Source organism: Trichechus manatus, unplaced genomic scaffold (assembly GCF_000243295.1).
Source record: "Trichechus manatus latirostris isolate Lorelei unplaced genomic scaffold, TriManLat1.0 scaffold00008, whole genome shotgun sequence".
Taxonomy (NCBI): Eukaryota; Metazoa; Chordata; class Mammalia; order Sirenia; family Trichechidae; genus Trichechus; species Trichechus manatus.
In genome coordinates, this window is record NW_004443944.1 from 27,398,179 (window position 1) to 27,419,706 (window position 21,528).

General features: G+C 49.4%; 1 protein-coding gene across 1 annotated transcript in view; it reads left to right on the forward strand.

The window, feature by feature from the left end:
- The window catches only part of MTCL2 (microtubule crosslinking factor 2), a 55,861-nt gene extending 44,149 nt beyond the window's left edge, over window positions 1-11,712 (forward strand). Inside the window, exons 11-14 of the mRNA XM_023741988.1 lie at window positions 1,943-2,014; window positions 3,110-3,180; window positions 4,493-5,843; window positions 11,560-11,712. Of these exons, the coding sequence (XP_023597756.1) occupies window positions 1,943-2,014; window positions 3,110-3,180; window positions 4,493-5,843; window positions 11,560-11,712 (1,647 nt within the window). The remainder of the gene's footprint in view (window positions 1-1,942; window positions 2,015-3,109; window positions 3,181-4,492; window positions 5,844-11,559) is intronic.
- Window positions 11,713-21,528: the final 9,816 nt, after the last annotated feature.

The following is a 21,528-nucleotide window of genomic DNA, read 5'->3' on the forward strand; positions in this document are numbered from 1 at the left end:
CAATCTGCATGACATACCTCGGAAACATGTGGCAGCCCACAGGTGGTAGGTGAGTCCTGCCAGCTCATCAGGGCACAGGGTCTACGTGCCACCATTGTTTCACATCAGAGGATCCTACGTGGGATTTGCCAGCCCTTTAGCTTTGGCCTCCTGTGTCTCTCTGACGCTCCTCTGCCTCCCACTTCAAACCAGGCCCTGAAATGCAGCAGTCTTCCTTGAACTGAACTGCCCATTAAACTGAAGCCGCAGAAACCAACCCTGTGAAAGCAGCCACCAGAGTAGCTTGTGGGAAAGAGGTTCTGATTAGGAGCTCCATCCTCACCTGGCTCTGCCAGGTGCAATCCCAGCCAAGTCATGTCTGATTGCTGAGCCTCATCTATAAAACAAGGATGATGGTAGTTGACCTTCTCAGCTCACAGGGCAGTTATGGAGGTGAAGGGAGATAGACATGAAAATACTTTGGGATAATTCAAAGTGCTCCCAAGACCTCTCCTTGACGGGCTTGGTTTGATTCCACGATTTTAATCTGTCATTGCTGTCATTCACATGGGTGTTATTTTTGTTGTTGCTCTTATTACTGTTTGTCTTATGTTGGTTCCCAAGAAGCAAAGTCTGAGACATGGGTTCACGTACAAGCTGGGTGACCATCCTGTCCCAGTTAGCCTGGGACTGGGAGTTTCCCAGGTCTTTCAGCTTTAAAACTGGGACAGTAAATGCAATGGAAAGAGGCAAAGCCTCCCAGTTTTTTCAGGACCGAGAGGTTTAGGGGACACGAGATTTTTAGTGCTAAAACTGGAAATGTCCTGGGCAAACCAAGGTGGGTTGGTTACTCTGTGTGCAAGTGATCTGTTGAGGGCAAGAGGAAAGTGGCTAGGAGAGGAGAGGAAGTTAAGCAGGAATATACTTTCAGCTGAAGACTGCCCTCAGCCTGACCCTGTGGGGAGCTCAGGAGTATAAGTAGTAAATTGTCTCATAGAATTTGCCCATCTTGCGGCAAGGGGTTGGCCTTCTGGCTGCCCTACATTAGTCTGTCATTGGCTGCAGGTGAGTTCCATTTGCTGAAGGCGCTCCTCCCTAGAAGGTTGCAGCAACAGGTGGGGAACAGGCCACCACGCACAGGATTTCCTACACTACCGTTACTATCATTGCCACTCACTCAGCTGCCCCGCCTTGGGCAAGTTTCTTCCCTTCTCTCAGTCTTGAGCCTCTCACCTGTGAAATTGAAATAACAGTAACACCTACCTTGTAAGGTTGCTGTGAAGATTAAATTAACTAATGTGTGAATAGCAAATGGGTTCCATTACACACCACCTGGAGGTGATGGCATGCCAAGAGGGAAGGATCAGAGGCCAGTTCAAGGCTCAGCGGAAAGAGTGCCCCGGGATCCACTAGTGATGAGAACCACAGCAGGGGTATGAGGGTCTTGTATCTATCTGCTATCCTGATGTGACATAGCTACCGCTTAGCTGATAGAGCTGTTCCGTAAATGGTAGCGTGAATTAACAAAGTAATAACAACTGTTTCTACTGTAGATATAATGGCATCTATTAGCGTGCCTGTGGAGCCTGGTGGCGCAGTGCTTAAAGAGTTACGGCTGCCAAGCCAAAGGTCGGCAGTTTCAGTCCACCAGCTGCTCCTTGGAAACCCTATGAGGCAGTTCTACTCTGTCCTATAGGGTTGCTATGAGTTGGAATTGACTCGATGCCAACAGGTTTTGTTTTTCGTTGCTATGCCTGTAGGTACTTGCTTTCACTATCATTCTCCAAATCTGTCTCCACCTTATGGGTGGCTTGGAGCTTCTGTCCACTGGGCAGATGGCTCCTGGTCCATGATCTGGGCCTTCCCTTGTGCTGCGGCGAGGAGCTGGGGAGCAGCCCTGCACACGGGGGGCCCTACACACCAGCTTCCCTCCCACTGACCCACCCTCTTTGCCCTTGTTCAGTTGCAGAAGGCTGATGACACCTGGGTCCTAAAGCACTCAGACCTGGAGAAACAGGACAACAGCTGGAAAGAGGTGAGTGGGCTAGCAGGTCATCCACTCTCTTCTTGGCTCCTGGCTATACCAGAAAGTCCCCTACTTGTGGAGGACATCACAAGAAAGATGCTGACTCCACTCCCATAGGTCACACCTTTGCACCTTGGGCTCCTCCTCAGACCTGGGGTCTCTATTTCATGGTTCCTGCTTGTGGTTTTGGACCCGTGAAGGGTCCTGTCCATACCTGATGGAAAGGCTGGGTGTCTCTGTGTGTATCCTCGGCCAGTTCCCTTGCCCTCTCTTGCTTTCATTTTGTGCCTCTCTGAAAAGCTAGGCCTCTAAACAGCTGTGTCTTGGGTAAGCCACTTACCCTCTCTGGGCTCCAGTTGCCTCACTGGTAAAGTGAGAATCACATTCTCTGCTTTGGCCCAGCCCTGGTTGTGGAGATCAGTGAGGTCACATTCGTGAAGTTTTCACATAAGCCTCAGGGACACTTGTCAGTTTAGCAACATACTGAGTAACAAGGCTGAACACACAAGCCCTTTGCCGAGGAAATGACACGTCAATCAGAAGACTTGTTTGCAAGCAACAAAAACTGTTTCTGGGGAGCTGAGACAGGAGAGGATTTTACTGGAGACTCAAGGGGGCTGGTGATGCAGGTTCAGAAAATCAGCACAGATCCAGGGGGCTGTGCCTCTGGAACCAAGGGGAAACAAGCCCCTGAGCAGGAGCCGCCAAGTCACTTCTGTCACCGACTTAACAGCTGGCTGCTGGATGCTGTGTTGCTGCCACCACCCTCAGAATAAGTTATAAACGGGCTTTCCTCCCTTGTAGCAGGGAGGGTCTCTCTTGGAGCTCCCAGTGGCTGAGCTTAGACCACATGCTCACACCCTCACTGCCAGAGAGAAGAAAGAACAATAACGGGGGGAAAGAGGTTAGACACAGTGCAGCCAAAACCGACCAATGGGCATTCTAGATCACTGCTGATGTCACTCCTGTTCTACAGGTGAGACTGAGGCATGGGGGAAAGTGACTTGTCCAGGGCCAGCCCCGACACTGGGAACACCCACAGCTCCTATCACCTTCCCTCAGGACTCTGACGGCCGGAATTGACCCTTGTCTCTTCCCCGACAGGCGCTCAGTGAGAAGACCCATGACAAGGAGGCTGTTTCTGAAGCTGAGATTGGGGGAACCGGCTTAAAGAGGTGCTGGCATCCCCACCCCTGCTCTGCCCTGCAGGCCCTCCCAGCCCTTTGCCTCTCTCCCCTCCCTGCCTCACATGCCCACCACTGCATCTCAGCAGAGTTGGGAGGGCAACAGGTTTCTGTGGAACCCGAGCCACCCAGGAGCTGGGAAGCTAGGGGTGATCGGAATTCCAGCCTGTGATTTTCTTGTTTGATTCTGAGCATGGAAAACTGGGACCCAGCATATCCTAGCTGGAGAGAAACTATCTGTCCATTCTGGCCTCTTGGGGTCCTTTCTTCCTGTCTCTGGAGTTAGAAGAGTCAGGGTGGACATCCATGCCTGGCATTAGTGAGCAGCATCCTTTGGACCCAGCCCTGGACTATGGCCGAGGGGCACATCCAGGCCTAAGGACCATGTCTGCACCAATGGGAAACTCATGAAAGGAGTGAGGGAAGCAGAACCCACCTGGGCCATACAGCAGGGCGGGCCCTGGAGTTAGGAGGGGGGCTCTGGAGTCATGAGTGCCAGGCCCAACTTTCAGCTCTGCCATTTCTACCTCTGTGGCTTTGGGCTAATACTCCCCCTCTCTGTCTGCTCCCCTGAAAAGTAGGGATGCCTTCTGGAGTTTATGGGAAGAGTGACTGGTATGACATGTGAGATGCATTTACGGGGCCTGGCACTTTCAGTCATCAGGCAACACAGGTGCCAGGTTCATGTCAGGGACCTTAAGGCATGTTAGTCTGGGCTCCCCCAGAAGCAAACCCTGAGACAAGGATTTGAGAGCAAGTGGTTTGTTTGGGAGAGGATTCCAGGAAACACTTGGAAGTGAAGGGAGTGAGACAGGGAAGGCAGGCAGCCAATAAAGGAGTGTTATCAAGCAGCTTCTACTGTGGGCAACTGGAGCTCAGTCTTACTGAGCAACTCTGGGAGCCAGCGTGGAACATGCGACTCAGTAATCCCACCCCAGGAACAAGGAGCTGGGGGTAATTATCCACCAAATCACCACGTATTGTTTGATGAGGGCTGTGTCTAGGGGCATTAACTCTGTGATGTTTCTAGTTCCTCTGTGTGGAGGCTAAGTATGCTCCTACAGCCAGACAAAAGCCCACAGGTAGAGAATGGCAGGTGTGCACATCATGCAGTTTTGGTTGTGTAGGTGTGAGTGCGGAGAAGATATGAGGCAGGCCACCAACAGTGTCTTCTACAAGAAGTGAGCAGGACTGTCCTGGTCCCTGCCCTCCTGCAGCATACAGTTCAGGGAGGTGGACAAGAGTGTGTGCTGGGTCTGTGTTATCTTCCACTAATACCGTTTTCCTCGTTTGCTCCTCCCAGGACCAAATCTGTTTCTTCGATGTCTGAGTTTGAAAGTTTGCTTGATCGTTCCCCCTACCTTGCTGGCGAAGCCGCCCGGGGCAAGAAGCTGTCCAGCAACCCTGCCTTTGCCTTTGTGAGTCCCGAGTCAGTGGACCCAGAAAAGGATGCCAAGGAAAAGCCCGGGCTGTCACCTCAGGACTGCAACCGCCTGGGTACGTTGGCCTGTCATGACCCTGCGGGGAGACAGATGCAGCGCAGCTACACGGCTCCCGACAAGACGGGCATCCGTGTCTACTACAGCCCCCCAGTGGCCCGGCGCCTGGGTGTCCCTGTGGTCCATGATAAGGAAGGCAAGATCATCATCGAACCTGGCTTCCTCTTCACCACGGCCAAGCCCAAAGAGTCAGCTGAGGCAGATGGGCTGGCCGAGAGCTCGTACGGCCGGTGGCTGTGCAACTTCTCCCGGCAGCGCCTGGACGGCAGCTCAGGGGGCGACCCCTCGGTGGCCGGGCCTGGCTTCCCAGCGGCCCTGCATGACTTCGAGATGTCAGGCAACATGAGCGATGACATGAAAGAGATCACCAACTGCGTGCGCCAGGCCATGCGCTCGGGCTCACTGGGGAGGAAAGTAAAGAGCACGTCCAGCCAAACGGTGGGCCTGGCCAGTGTGGGCACACAGACCATCCGCACGGTCAGCGTGGGCCTGCAGACCGACCCACCCCGTAGCAGCCTCCACAGCAAGAGCTGGTCACCCCGCAGCTCCTCACTTGTCTCTGTGCGCAGCAAACAGATCTCCTCCTCCCTGGACAAGGTCCATTCGCGCATCGAGCGGCCGTGCTGCTCACCCAAGTATGGCTCACCAAAGCTTCAGAGGCGGTCGGTATCCAAGCTGGACAGCACCAAGGACCGTAGCCTGTGGAACCTGCACCAGAGCAAGCAGAATGGCTCAGCTTGGGCCCGCTCCACCACCACGCGGGACAGCCCCGTCTTGAGGAACATCAACGATGGGCTGTCCAGCCTCTTCAGTGTGGTGGAGCACTCGGGGAGCACGGAGACTGTCTGGAAACTGGGCATGTCTGAGGCCCGGGCCAAGCCCGAGCCTCCCAAGTATGGCATTGTGCAGGAGTTCTTCCGCAATGTGTGTGGCCGGGCACCAAGCCCTACCTCTGTAGCAGGGGAGGAGAGTGCCAAGAAGCCGGAGCCCCTCTCTCCTGCCAGCTACCATCAGCCAGAGGGTGTGGCCAGGCTTCTGAACAAGAAGGCAGCCAAGTCAGGCAGCACTGAAGAGATCAGGCCCACTGTTCTCCCCCAGGTGGGGAAGGATGGTGTCCCCCGGGAGGGAGACGGAGCCATGGCCCCTCCCAGTGAGGTAGGTGGGTGGGGTCTGCCCTTGTTCTTGGGAGGTGGTGTTGGCTTATAAGATCCAAGCTCTTTTGATTTTTAGACTTGGGGACCGCGGTTGTGTGTCTCAAAAAGCTCTTGTGCTGGTCTGGGATCGGGATTGGAAGGCCTTAGACATGGAATGACACAAATCTGATGGACACATGCTTTGAATACCAGGAAACTAGTGAGCATGGCTTAACCAGACGCTTTGCCAGAGATTGTCAGCATCCTATCTGGCTCACTGCTCTCCCGCCACCTAAGGCGTGCTGAAGCCAGTTGTGTGCATCTCTGTTTTCAGTAATATTACCTCGGTAGTTTACAATCAGCTAGGGTGGTAGGATTTACACCATGAGAATTGGCAAACACTACAAATCACGGCTCCTCACCATTCTCCAGAAAGCAAGATGCTAAACGTTTACTAGCACAACACTGCCCCTGCCCCAGCAAGACTCCACACCTAGTGCTCACATTTTCTCTTGAGAATGTTTTGCGGCACACCTCACTCCTGATTATATCCTGTTATTCTCCTGATTTAGTTAGGGATTATTTGCCTATTAGTAAAAGAATGCATTTCAGTTTGGTTTGCAGAAGGGAAATCATCTCAGAAGGATGTTGGAGGATCTTATGGAACCCAACAGCAGGAACCCAAAGGCCTTCAACAGCTTCTCTCTCCCCCTCTGCTCTCTCTTGAGCTTCATTTTCTTTGATGTCTTCTTCCTCTTCTCTCTTTCTCTCTGCTGCATTTGCACGCGGTTTAGTTGGGCTGTCCCAGCTTTGGTTTTATAACATCTTTCACTTCAAGCATCTTACAGAGACAGACTCAAATCCTTCTGTCCCAATTCCACCTAAGAAAGAAACTCTGATTGGTCCAGCTTGAATTGGATATACTCCTTCGTCTGTGGCCAGGGGTGGTATCATGTGGTCTGCTGTGCACTCAGTAAGGGTCATAGGTGGGGACTCAGAGAAGTGAGAAGGGCTGTGTGTGGGATGGGCTATGACTGACCCACAGGTCCGTTTCCCCTATTATTGTATGTTTAGGTGGTTTCTAGTTTTTCTCTATTATAGATATAATGGCTGTTGTGAACATTTTGCTGCAAAAACATTTTTCCACATTTTGTACTATTAGGCTTGAGTTGTAGGAATGGAATTATAGGATAAAAATGTATAAATGCTTTTAAGGTACTCGGTAAATGTTGTCAAATTGTCTTTCAAAAGAGTTTGTCTAATTTATACAGTTCCTAGTAGTGTGTGAGCACTTTATTTCTTTACACTCTCACCCGGCTGGATGCATTTTAAAAAATCTTTTAAATATTTATTTTTTAATAACTTAAAAAAAACTTTTTAGGTTTAATATAGTTTATTGATATAGTTCATTTTAACTCTATAAGTATAGTTTATTTAAGTTTAATATCTGCTTGGAATCTTGGAGCCCTGGATCACCCTGCCCACATACTGAGCATACTGTAAGCGTAGAGCTCACTGAATTTTCACAAACTGAACACACCTGTATAGCCTGCACCTACATCGAGAAACAACAATACAAAGGTGGCTGTATTTTGTTGTTTTTAAATTTGGTGCAGATATTTTTTTCAGTGTATATAAAGTGCACGCTACCTGTTGACCCAGTAGTTCTCCTTCTAGGATTGTAGCCTATAGAAATATTCACAGAGGTGGAAAAAGATATTTGTATAAAAAAAAGTACTGTATTACTAATAAAAATTTCTAACATTTATTGAGTGTCTGAGGAGCCCTGGTGGCACAGTGGTTAAAGCGCTCAGCTGCCAACCAAAAAGGTCGACGGTTTGAACCTACTAGCCATTCCTCAGGAGAAAGAAGTGGCAGTCTGCATCTGTAAAGATTAACAGCTTTAGAAACCCTATGGGACAGTTGTACTCTGTCCTATAGGGTCGCTAGTAGTCAGAATCGACTTGATAGGCAGTGGTTTGGTTTTGGTTTTGTTGAGTGCTATGTAGGCACTATGCAAATGCTTTACATGCCGTATCTGATTTGACCCTCACAACAACTTTGAAGGTTTCATACCCCTCATTTTAGAGAGGAGGCAATCAAGGCTCAGAGAGGTTAAGTAACTTGTCCGAGGTCACACAGCCACTTACTAGTGGAAGGTCTGGGATTTGAGCCAAGCAGTCTGGTTCTATCCAATCTGCCACCCTCTTTCTCTTTATTAGTGCATTTAGTCCATTTACATTCAGTGTAATTATTGATAGGCATGAGTTTAGTGCTGTCATTTTGATGTCTTTTTTTTTGTGTATTGTTCACAGTTTCTTTGTTCCACTTAATTTTCTGTGCTGAGTCATTTTTCTTTATGTATTTTCATCTTTTTCTTTGTGGTTGATTTTGTGTTTGCTGAGTCTTTATATTTTTCTAGTTTTTTATTTTGACTTGTAGGATTGTTAGTTTCCTTTGTGATTACCTTAATATTTACCCCTATTTTTCTAAGTTTATACCAGTCTTTTATTTCTTTATATCGCCTTGACTTCCTCTCCATATGAAAAATCTGTGTCAACATTTTTTAAGTCCCTCTTTTTTGTTTTAATGTTGTCATCTTTTACATATTGACATCTGTTTCCCGATTTTCAGTGTTTTAGCTTTGCTTTACTTTTGTGACTTCCCTATCTGGGTTGATATCTATTTGTTGCTCTGTCCTGTGTTCTAGTGTTGGGTGGTTATCTGATGTTACTGATTTTCTAACTAGAGGACTCCCTTTAGTGTTTCTTGTAATTTTGGTTTGGTTTTTGCAAATTCCCTGAACTTCTGTTTATCTGGAAATGCCCTAATTTCACCATCATATTTGAGAGACAGTTTTGCGGGATATATAATTCTTGGCTGGCAGTTTTTTTCCTTCAAGGCTTTATATATGTCATCCCATTGCCTTCTTGCCCGCATGTTTTCTGCTAAGCAGTCTGAGCTTATTCTTATTGACTCTCCTTTGTAGATGACTTTTCGTTTATCCCTAGCCACTCTTAAAATTCTCTCTTTATCTTTGGTTTTAGCAAGTTTCATTATAATATGTCTTGGTGACTTTCTTTTGGGATCTACCTTACATGGGGTTAGATGAGCATCTTGGATAGATATCTTCTCATTTTTCACGGTATCAGGGAAGTTTTCTGCCAACAAATCTTCAACAATTCTTTCTGTATTTTCTGTTATCCTCCCCTGCCCCCGTTCTGGTACTCTAATCACTCGTAGGTTATTCCTCTTGATAGAGTCCCACATAATTCTTAGGGTTTCTTCATTTTTTAAATCCTTTTATCTGATTTTTCCTCAAATAAGTTGGCGTCAAGTGCTTTAACTTCAATCTCACTAATTCTGACTTCCATTGCCTCAATTCTGCTCCTATGACTTTCTATTGAGTTGTCTATTTCTGAAATTTTATTAGAAATCTTCTGGACTTCTGATTACTGTCTCTCTGTGGATTCTTGCAGCCTGTTAAATTTGTCATTATGCTCTTCTATAATCTTTTTAATTTCCTCTATTGTGTGTTCTGTGTTCTGCTTAATTCCCTTCCTAATCTCTTGAAGAGTTCTGTATATTAATCTTTCATATTCTGTGTCCGGTAATTCCAAGAAATTTTCCTCCTCTGGAAACTTTCTAGATTCTTTATTTGGGAGCTTGCTCAAGCCATCATGGATTGCCTCTTTATGTGATTTGATCTTGACTGTTGTCTCCAAGCCATCAATAAGTTATTATATTTATTTATTTTATGTTTGCTTATGGTGTCCTAGCTTCTTGTTTTGTTTGATATGCCCTTATAGGCTGCTCGTATGAGCTAGTGTATTATTGGCACCTTTGAAGCTCTAATGTCCTGTCACCAGGTGGTTAGGTCTGTTACTAGGTATGTCAGCTCAGGAGTCTGCCCTCTCCTCCTGTATGGACTCAGTTCAGGTGCCCAGGTAGATAGCCACCAAGTGGGTGGTGTAGGCTCTCACAGTCCTAGACAGGCATGCATGATTGGTGTAGGCACAGGCATCTGGCTACAGCAGGGGGACACACTCTGAGCAAGGCAGGGGGCTGATGACTGCCCCCGAGTGTCCAGGAGGAAGACGTGTCCCTGTTCCCTAGAGTACATAAGTGGGTGGGTTTTGCAGCCAGACTATGAGCACCTAATGCTGTTGGCTGTAAGGACTGGGGGCACCTCTTATTCATGGGCCCCTATCGCAGGTGGCTAGGTGGCGTGGGTGGAGCCACCAGTCCTCAGGCCCCTGATATGGGTAGGTGAAGACCCTGCTTAATGGGCAGAGCAGTGTCAAATGTCAAGAATCTGCCACTTCACAGCTGAAATAGTTGAAGTTAGAGTTCTGGTATATACCCTGTGGTAATGAGGGCCTATGCTGTTGAGATGGGCCTACATAAGTCTATGCAGAGGGAAAGGCACTCAAAGTCCGTGTATCCCTTATGCCTGTGCCTAGGCAAAGGAGCTGTGCCTACCCTGGGTTCCTGACTTAGGGGAGCTGACAGTTTATTTTTTCCCCTGTTTGTTAATTTGTTCACTCTCCAAGGCAGGGAGAATGGCTCCAAACGTGTGATGGATCCTACTTCTGGCCCAGGGGACTTGGCAATTGCTGAAGCCGGTCCGGGACCCAGTGCAGAGCAGGGAGCGGGGAGGTAAATGGGAGAGAGATTTTTCCCTTTGGGGGGTGTTTTTGATCCATGTGGTAAGCCATACGCAAGTACCTATCTTTTGTGGAGGGCCGCATCTCACTGGTTCTGGATGGCCGTGTAGACTCTCTGGCGCTGGGTCTCTCCCGGTGTGGAAAACATGCCTCCCGAGCTCGGCTGGTTGCCTGCCTCACTGCTCACCCCTGAGCTGATCAGGCCTGAAGGGCTCAGGCTCTCGCCGGGTCAGGTCTGGCAGCTCCTCGCTGCTTCCGAAATGTCTCTCCCTCCCCCTGCCACTCGGTCTGCTTCCTCAGCTCTGCCTTTGATATTCAGGGCTCCCAGATTGCCATATATAATGGAATCACTTGTTTTTTCGGGTCTTTGTTGTAAGAGGGTCCACCGGAAGCGTCTGACTACTCCGCCATCTTGGCCCCCGGCGGTATGGTTCTAAATCAGCACTTTTAACTACTGTGCTTGTATCTATGTGTGTTGGTAATAGTAAAAAAAATAGAAACTACCTAAATGCACATGAAAAGTAAATTAGATTAATTAAGGTATTTCCTTTCAGTGGAATAGTATACAACCATTAAAAAGAAGAAGGTCTAGACATACATAGAGACAGGAAAGTGTTCATGTTTTGCAGTTGCAAAATAGTTTATAGAGGATGAGGTCATTTTGATAAATATATGTGTATACAATCATTGAGAATTTATCTTTGATCTGTAGGGCCATGACAACATAATTTTCTTTCCTGTTTATTCCAGAATTTATTACAGTAAACATTGTTTATTGCCAAAATGGGAGAAAAACAATAAAAAGAAAAATCAGTCCAGGGAGGGGCTGCAGCCCCTGGGAACTGGTCTTGGGCAGGGCTTTGAACAGGTTCATTCTGCTTTGAACCCCTGCTGAGAATTTGCATTTCCACCCCATGTAAATTCTTAGGAGGGGTTCTAACCAGAATGAACTGGTTCAAAGCCCTGGTCTTGGGCACAGCTGAGTTCAACTTCCTTACCTGGCCAGCCACCCATTCCCTGGGTGGTCAGTGCCTCCTGGCTCCTCCTGACTCCTTCCTTCCCTTTTCCCAGGATGCTGTTTGTGACTGTAGCGCCCAGTCTCTCACCTCCTGTTTCGCCCGGCAGTCCCGCTCTGCCATCCGCCACTCTCCTTCCAAGTGCAGGCTGCACCCTTCGGAGTCCGGCTGGGGTGGGGAGGAGAGGGCAGCCCCCCCCAGCGAGTGACAGAGCAGCTGAGCGCCCCACCTCAATCAGCAGAAGGAAACCAACAGAGACGAGGTGAGGGTCCTGAGCTCTCAGCATCACCTCGCCTTGGAGGGACAACAGCTACACCACTGCCAGAAGACAGCTTTCAGATCAAGGTAAAGCAGGGTCTCCTGCTGACCACCAGGTGGTGATCTCCGACTTCCTGGGGAAGGTAGCGAGTGGGAGAAAGACTAAAACTGAGCTTTGGAAGCATCTACAGAGAGTCTGTCAGGACCTGCTCCCGGGGTACTGAGGTGGACTGGGCCAGCCTTGCCTGGTTCTACCCCACACCCTCTTCTTGTAAGATCCAAGGATGGGATACACTTCTGGCCATGCCCCTTGGGAAAAAGGGCTCACAGAGATGTTCCATGACGACTGCACGCCCCTTCCCCGGGAGGGGAAACACCGACAAGAAGACCAGGCTTTGCTCTAGGATCAACTTGTGGCTCCTGGAGGAGCTTGGCACCATTCCCACCCCTTCCTTTCCTTCACCACCACCTCCTCCTCCCAGCCATGCCACTCTGGATTGCTGTGACTCTAGGGGGTATGATAGGGTAGTACCAGGGCCAAGTCTCTGCTTGGAATCCTGGAGCCAGCCCTGGATCTCCCTGCTCACAGCCTGGATGCAGCAAGGACCAGGAGATGAGGTAGGAATGTGTGGCATTCAGGGTCGGGAGCTGTTGGAACTGCCACCCTTGCCAAGGTGACTTGGGGGAGCCCCAACCTTCACAGGAGACTCCTTGAGAACAGAAACAGGTTAGAGTTAGTCTTAACACTTGGTGCAGACATACAGACCTAAATGTCCACTGTGTTGACCCTGGGCCTCTTTCTCAGCACAGCCCAGAGGGGCGCCGCATCTCCACTGTGTTTACATCCTTGGGCTGGTGGAGGACAAAGATATTCCCAGTAAGAGACTTCTGATTGGCCAGGTCAGGCCAAGAGGTCAGTCCCCAGGACACAGCATTAGACTGGGGCTTGGAAGTGCATTTCTCACCTAGATTGTTTATTTGAATTTTTCTTATTATAAATATTTAAGGTGGTTTACTTTATTTTAATAATTTAATTTACCCCAAAGTTCCTAAGGTAATTTATTGGAATTTGACGTGTATTCTTGCCACTGGGACAAACTGAGACTTCTGACACGATGGACAGGCTTGGAATTCCCTATGCAGGTGAGGCAGCTCAGCAGCCGAGCTCAGGTCTCCTGACTCAGGTTTCCAGGAACCCTGCAGCCTGATCCCCCAATACCACTGGCCATTTAGCCTCAGAGAACACCTGGTATTCGCCTGATCCCCAGCATTCAGTCCATAAATGCTTATTGACAGGGTGTAGGGCTGGACTGACAAATCTGCTGCCGCCGAGCTGATTCTGACTCATAGTGACCCTGTAGGACAGAGTAGAACTATCCCGTAGAGTTTCTAAGGCTAAAATCTGTACAGAAGCAGACTGCTACATCTTTCTTCCGCACAGTGGCTAGTGGGTTCGAACTGCTGACATTTTGGTTGGCAGCCGAGCGCTTAACCACTGCGCCACCAAGGCTTCTTTGGACTGACATACCACCTCCAAAACCCTCTCCATTTCATTTCTTATTTTTCTCCCTCCCTTTTTTTAATGAGTCAACCATGGATAACTCTGTACCAAGAGCACGGAGATCTCACCGAGTTCCCTGAGTGAGACTCACAGGAAAACAGGACTGAACTTCCAGAATGTCGTTTATTGCAGCTTTGCGCGTGGATCGGAGAGTATCCACCTGCCTCCGTTATTGCCAGCCTGCCAGTCTTTCCACCAGCCTCTCTCCTTAGAATTAAGGCCTCTCCTGGCTCTTCTTCCAGCCCCAATGCCTCTGCCCTCCCTTCCCCACTTGCCATGTGAGCTGCCTGAGTGATCCGATAGATTACGATGTGGGTAATTGCAATATGGCCTCCCCGTTGGTGCCAGTGAACCCATTTTGGTTGCACATATGCCCACATGCACACAGCACTCCTGTTACTCCTGGGGACCCAGAGTGGAAACACCAGGCTGAAATGGCTTGTGTGTGGAATTCCCCATCAGAAAGACCAAAAGCCAGCAGCTTTGCTAGCTTTCCCCCAGGACTCAAGAGACACCTCTGCACTCCCAGCTCCTATCTGCCATCTCCTAGTCCTACCCTTTCAGGGTCACCTAGACCAGCTACCCAAAGTCCTTCCTCTTCTTTCCCATCAGAAGAACATCAGGGTCATGCCAGTCTTACCAGATGCACCGTTGTGCGATTGTGACTTGTGTGGGCCGATGGAGCCAGGAGCCAATTCCGAGAGGATGCCACTGCTCCCCACCCAATGAGGCCAGAGAGGCCTCTTCAAGGTTACCTCCAGGTGAGGGGATTCACAGCAGGCCATAAGTCACCAGAGGCCTTCTGCCACCTCCCAGAGCTGCAGAAGGCCAGGGAGGATATACTCCCAGCCTTGGGGAGAAATCCCCATGAGACCTGAACCCTGCGGCCTACGGACCGCTCAGCCTTACCATCGTCTTGTCCAAGATTGTCTTTGCCATCTTCATCGTCTCAGCGCCTGGGCCCCGGCTCCCAGCCAGTGTCAGGGGCTCCAGCTCTTGGTTTTCCGTAAGCCCCAGTTTCTAGTTCCTGCATGCTGCTGTGCAAGGTCACTCATCACCGTTCTTACAGAAGCCTCTGGACATGGGGCTTTAATAGGGTTGCAAATGTTACATGTAAATATTGCTTTGGTTTGATTTTTAGCATTTTAATTGGTAACTGGTTGTGTTTCTTTTTGGGGGTGGGAGGGTTGGTTTGTAAAAACCCCTACTCTTTTGGAATGTAATTTCTAAGTTTGATTTGTTTCTTCAAATGCCTTTTAAGTCTTGGTAACATTCCCAAAGCAGAAAACTGTCTGACCCACAGTGGAGATTTCCCTGGGGGTTTGGGGTCCCAGGAAGGAACACTGCCCCTCTTCCTTTTCTCACTATCCTTCTGCCTTTTTACTCCTGACCCTCTCTTCCTCTTCTCCTGTCCCTCTTCCTCCTTGACACCCCCTCCTCATTCCCACTCTCTACAACCAAAGTCCCAGGGAACCCTGGGGCCCTAGTCTCCTAGAGTCCCCTTGGCTTGGGTCCATGAGTTGGCACCAGTTGGTTGAGGGGAAGTGGGGGACCAATTAGCAGGGCTGACTCTGAACTTCACATTTCTTACATCTGACCTTTTCCCAGAGCCAAATTAGACCCTTCTGGGAGAAATGGTGTCTGTATTTGAAATGAAAATTAAACCACTTTTGCTCGTCCGTGGGCCTTAGACCATGCGTGCATAAGGTGTCAGAATCCAATTCCCTGTCTCCCTGCCAACCCTTTCCTCTAGTTCTTTTTCCACTAAAGGCTGACCCAATTTAAAAACACCTTCAAAAGGTCTTACTTCCTATGAACTCAAAATGACCTTCTCCTTTAGTCTCCCAGAAACACCCTTCTACTGCCTGCCCTCCCAGGTGCCATCCTACATGTCTGACTTTAGTTGACAAGGCCAAGGGCCCAAAGACTTGACCCTCTTACACTCTTACCCCTGAAATGGCTCCATCATGCCCACACCTATGCACCTTTCATGGTTTTATCACCCAACCTGTTTTCTTCCTCTTGCATACCCAACTTCTAGGCCCTTCCTCCTTTGCCCCTCCCATCCAGAATGTCCCTCCTCTTCCAGCCTCACCAGCCCTCCAAACTCCCACTACCTCTTTGTTAATAATAATAATAATCCCCTGCCCATCCCGCCTAGTGCACTTTACTATTTAAAAAATACTTCCCTATCCCACATATGCTTTAGACCTCTGGGGAACAACTCTTGGAAGCAGCCTTGGAAGGACAGGGGTTAGTGCTCCCATTTCGAAAATGAGGAAACTGAGGTTAAGGTGTCATCCCAGAGTCACCCAACTGGAAAGTTATTGAGTATTAGACTAGAACCTTGGTCTACTGGATCCCCCAGTTCAACTCTGTCTTGCTTGCTGTGCAAACCTACTGCCCTCACTGCCCCACTGGGGGCTTTGTGTGGGCACATAACACCCAAAATATGCCATTGCCCAATCCGGACTTGAAACAAGTCCACTCTGAATCCCTGGACCTGCATGTCCCAGAGGGTGTTCTGCTTGCATCAGAATCTGCTGACGGCTTGTTAAACATACAGATTCCTGGACCCCACCCCAGACTTCTGGGCCAGGAATCTGCATGTTTAACAAACCCTCAGGGATCCTTAAGCACCACTGGCCACACCATTTATGTTTACAGCCAGCTTTCTTTTCATCAATAACCACAATGCTATATTTTAAAAAGAGTACTAAGCTGAGAGTTTGGGGTTCCAGTCCTCAGCCTAGCTCTGATTTGGCTTAATTACCCTTAGAATTTCCCCAAAACATCAAAGGTAATTTACAATCTTAAGTTATATATGTTCACTAAAGCAACAGAAATAGAAAGTCAAAAAGCAAGAATTATTCCCAAAAGCTACCTGGTATTATTCCCCAATCATGCAGTTAAATTTTATTGTTCTGACAGCCATAGTAAAAAGGGAAACACTTCAGATTGCATAACTCTCATTGTCCAATCATGGGAAGCAAGCATGTTTGCCCCAGGACACAAATTCTTCTGCTACTAATTTATAGCATGTGTCCTTCAATGCACTGAGCCAGTTGGTGTTTCAACAGATGAACCTAAGATAACCTAAGTGTTTTCCAGGTGACTATTTTTAAACAATAATAAACTGCCAGCAACTTGAATGACCTTGACCAGATCATATGGCTATCCTATGTCTCAGTTTCCTCAGCTATAAAGTGGGGATAATGTCCTTCCTACCTCATGTGGCTATGGTCAGGACCAAATACAATACTGTGCCTGCGAGTCTACTTGGAAAAGCATAACGTTCTACATAAATGTAAAGGGGTCTGAGCTAGGCCAGCTCCTCAGTGTCCTGGCCCTGGTGGTAACACCAACACCACCCCTCTCACCCCAGGTCACAAAGCAAACCAAAGGCAGGCCAGGACCAGAAACCAAGTGACCTGGCTGCCAGCAGGTTCTGCCATCTCCAGTGGTGAATGAGACCCTGCCCTGCCTTTCTGTGGTCTTGGGTGAGTCCCTTCCTCTTTCTGAGCTCAGTCTGTTTGCTCCCTTCCTCCTGCCCACCCTCTCTTGTATCATCTTCCCCCAAAGCTTCCCATCGTCCTGCCTCCTCTTCTCTTCTGGCTGGTTCCTGCCAGCAGACCGAGTGGCCCAGATCCATGGTCAGGTTTTCCTTTTACTTGTAGCATCTCTCCCTTGGCCCTCTCAAAGGCTGACCCAGCACTGCACCCTCTCCTGGATTTTCTTGTAATCCCAGCATCCCCCACCCCCAGGCCCTTACTTTCTTGTCCTATCAGAGAAGTACCTGTGTCTGTGGTCTCCCAACGCCAGTGTTTGCCCTCAGACTGGGTGGTGGTTCCTGGGTTCTGTGTTTATTTTATATTTTCTCACACCAAAGGGGGCCCCTTCCTCCAATGCCTCAGGCAGCACCAGCCCTGCCTGCCCTTCTCATTGGGCTCTGCCAGTCCCAGCCCTGAGCCACATTGTCTTCTTTGTCCCCTCAATCTCAGCACTTCCCACCGAGGAGGGGGAGGCTGTCTGTCTGTCTGACACCCTTCCATCTCCTCTGCTCTCCTTTGGGTCCCTACAGGACAACTTGTCCTAACAGAACCTATAGCTGACCCTGGCTTTACCCCTTACCCCTCCCAACAGTGTTTATAGTCTTCAAAGTCCACAGGCCCAAGAAGCAAAGGGGACTGGGGACATGATGTTGGGCTTGAGTTCCCCACCACCAGCCAGCCCTGCTCACCCTCCCTCACCCTCCTTGGACCTTCCTCTATCCCATCGGCCCTGGTCCCCTCTCTTCCTGCCCTTCCCCAGCCCTCTGGACACCAGTCCCCAAGGAAAGGAGCTTTAGTTTCCTGTAAGCATCCTTGAAGGGCCAAGGCAGTGGGGCCTGGCTGCCTTATCATACCCCATTCTGAAGCCACTCAAACTGCTCCTATGGAGAGGGACCTCGGCCTGAAAACTGGAGACCTGGCCCAGGTCTGGGCAGATTTCTTAACTTCTCTGAGCCTGGCCCGCCCAATTCTAGGATTCTGTGACAAGCACCAGGATGATCCTCTGGGCACCCTTTGTGTTTTGGGGGTCTTGCAGCACCATTCCCTTTCTGCTGGGCCCTGGTATCCTGGCTCCTCTCTCAGCTCTACCACCGATCTCTGTGCCTTAGTTTACTTCTCCGCACAGGGGGCTCACTACACGACCATCCCCAGCATCTTCCCAGATATTTCGGTGCCTCCAAGGTTGAGCCTTGCCAGACATGTCCCAGGTCCCTAGTACTGTCCAAGGGTGTCAGGTTGCTGAGGATGAGGTGATCGGAAGCATCATTCTAGCCAGTGGTTCTCAAAGCATGGTCCTGGACCAGCAGCATCAGCATCACCTGGGAACTGTTAGAAATGCAAATTCTCGGCCCCACCCCAGATCTACTGAATGGGAACCTCTGGGGCAGAGCCCAGCAATCTGCATTTCAACAGCCCTCCAGTAATTCTGATAGATACTGGAGTTTGCCAACTGCTGATCTAGGTTATCAGTTAGTGCAGCCTAGGAAGGGGCTGGGATTGACCTAGGCCAAGAGCAGGTAGAAACACCAACCTCGTCTGGACTCCTGAGAGATTGGGAATCCTTCAACCAGTGGTCTCTTCTTGGAAGCTGGAGGGCAGGGAGAAGGAATCAATTTTTCCTTTCCTTGCCCCCGGCTTGGCTCCATCCTTGCTCACCTCTCCCACTTCTCTGGATTTTATATAAGGCTCTGTGGGGTTGTGCCAGCCAGGCAAGGGTGGGAGTCCTGGGGAGCAGGAGGCAAAAATCCTGTCAGTTCGTCCCTTGGGAACTTCACAATGAGTCCAATAGCCTCCCTCCAAACGGAAAGAAACCTAATTTCTCAAGGGAAGAATCTCCAGCTCCTCCTCCTCCCACCCCCAGGGATAGCTTGTAGACAGTGCCAAAAAACAGCTCCAACCCCCAGTGGCTGGGTAAGAGAGCCAGAAGTTGTCCCTCCTCTACCTGATCCCTTTGCCCAGCCCCTGCCAATACTGTGAAGCCCCCTTCCTGCTTGGCCTGGTTTCCTGGTGATGGTTCTGCAGTCGTGCGCCCTGGTGGACCCCAGGGAAAGGGCCTCGGGAGGGAAAGGACCAAGGGCATCCCTGGGCCAAACTGTTCTCCTCTCCTGTCTATTGTTCTGTCTTCCCCACTCCTTTCTTCAAAACGCTCCTTCCCTGGATGGATTGGCTGCTAGGATGACCACAACCCAATCCACCAGCTCTCCCTGCCCACCGTGTCTTATTTCAGACATGAGAATAACTGTACAGTGTAAACTTACAAAGGGTTTTTAATGGTTGTAGATTGGAAATAAAGTATGTCATATGAACAGTTTCGTTGGACTTGGCCTCTCTCTGATCTCCCTTGTGGGTTGGGTGGGGCCCCTGGCGATTTGAAACCTGACTCTACCCCACACCCACCTGCTTGGGAAGGGGAGAGGCCTGGAAAGGCCACAACCAGCTGCCTGGTTGGGGTCACTTGGGAGGGGCCACCAGGTGTCCCCAGCTGCCACTACTGACACCTCAGAGTCTCCCATGAAGCATGATATGACTGCTGAGAAAGAAAATGCTCAAAAAGAAAAAAGATGGAATTGAACCTTTCTATGTAAGACTTAAAATTTATCATGGCCAAAAAAAAAGGACACTTTAGACGTGTTAATTATCTATTACAGTGTAATTAATTATAACAAAACATTTATTATCTCACACAGATGTTGTGGGTCAGGAATTCAGGAGCTGGGTAGTTCTGACTCAGGCTCTCTCATGAGGTTGCAGTTAGATGTTGATCAGACCTACAATCATCTGAAGACTGGACTTGGGGGCCGGAAGATCCATTTACAAGGTAGCTCACAGTGCCTGGCAAGTCAGTACCAGCTGTCGGCAGAAGGCCTCGGTTCCTGACCATGTGGGCTGTCCACAGGACTGCTTGTGTGTCCTTACAACATGGGAGTTGACTTCCCCCAGAGGCAGGGCAGAAGTCACAATGCCTTTTACGATTTAGCCTTGAAAATCACACATTATTTCTGCAATAACTTGTTGGTTATACAGATCATCCTATTTAATGTGGGAGGGCATTAGCATTAGAAGTCAGGGATCATTGGGGGCCATCTTGGAAAATGGCAACCACATGATACTTTTTTTTTAGCTCTCCTCTTTTTTGAGGGCCTAACAGCAGTCAGGCCTCTTCTAGGAATTGAGGATACAGCAGATGGGCCTAGAAGACAGGGAAACAAATGTCAATGGCAGGAGGGAGCTCAGGGTGGAAGAGGAGCCCAGAGGAATCAGGAAAGGCTTCATGGAGGAAAGGACACCTGAGCTGAGGCCCAAGGTTGAGATGCTGATTAATGAAGAGAATGGTCATGTATTGGTAGGCAGGGGACTGAGGCAAGATGATTCTAGGGAGAGGGAACAGCATGTGTGAAAGCCTAGTAGTAAAAGAGCAGAGCAGAACTGAGGAACTGAGTAGGGAATGATGAGAGAAGAGGATAGGTCAGATCACACGATGCCTTACGAGCAAAGTAATTTTTATATGTCCTGTGGACAGTAGGGAGCCATGAAAGATTTCAAAGCAGGGAAAGGACATAGTCGGATAATGTATTGGGTCTGTATTCCATGAAGCAATGTTTTCATTGTGCCCCAGGATGGCCAGCCCTGGCTGGGAACACTGCTCTGTTCTTGGGACATTGACAAATGAAGAGTGGAAAGAAGGGTTGGGCATAGAAGGAACTGGGTACCACTGAGCCCCAGAAAGTTGTGTTCAGGGAACCAGGGGCAAATCTCTGCTGTCAGATGTCTGTTGGAACCACAAGGTGGAGATTTCAGGAAGGCAGATTCCTGCCTGTCACTAGAAAACTTTTCCAAGGACCACAGCTACTATGGCAGGATGATCACAGTCATGCTCCCCAACCCACCTCACTTCAGACTTTGTGGCCTGTTCTTACTTCAACATTTGGAGGTTTCAGATCTGAAAGGTCCGCACGCCAAGGGAACATTTTGATGGTGCCATGCTGGGTGCTGAGGATATAGCCTGCTCTTTGGGGGCTCCTAGGCCAGCAAGGGGTAGTGGTGCACTTTGGGCTGCTGGGAATACGGAAGAGGTATCTGGTTTTCAGCCTGGGGCCTCAGGGAAGGCTGAGAGAGAGGATTCCTCAGCTGAGGTTTAAATTGGAAATTCTGCCAGGAAAAAGCAGGGAAAGGCTTGCCAGGCAGAGGAGAAGTCTTGAGCAAAAGGGTAGAGGTAAGAAGCAACTGAGGTGGGCAGAGGAGCTGCAAACAGTTTGGAGAGGAGATTGCCTGCGAGAAGGCTGGAAAGGAGAGTTCTTGAACTTTGCCAATGTAATATGGGCTACAGAAGGAGAAAAAGTCCTAGAGCAGGACTGGGATAAGAGGCAAACTGGAGCTCTAGTCTACGCTGGGAGAGTCACGGTCCACACTTTTGGAGTTAAGACGATAGAGGAGGCCCACTGCCGAGATACAGGGCAGGGCATCTGGCACCTGCTGCTTAGCTGTGCCTCCTTGGGCAAGTACCTCTCTGGGCCTTTTTCCCCTATTTTAGACGGGCTCTGTCGGGTGAGTCCCGGGAAGACACTGCAATTCCCCTGGTGGCGTACGGCAAGGAAGGTGGTCACGTGACGGTGTGGAGACTGGGAAAGACTTGGACAACGGGGCCTGGGGGGGC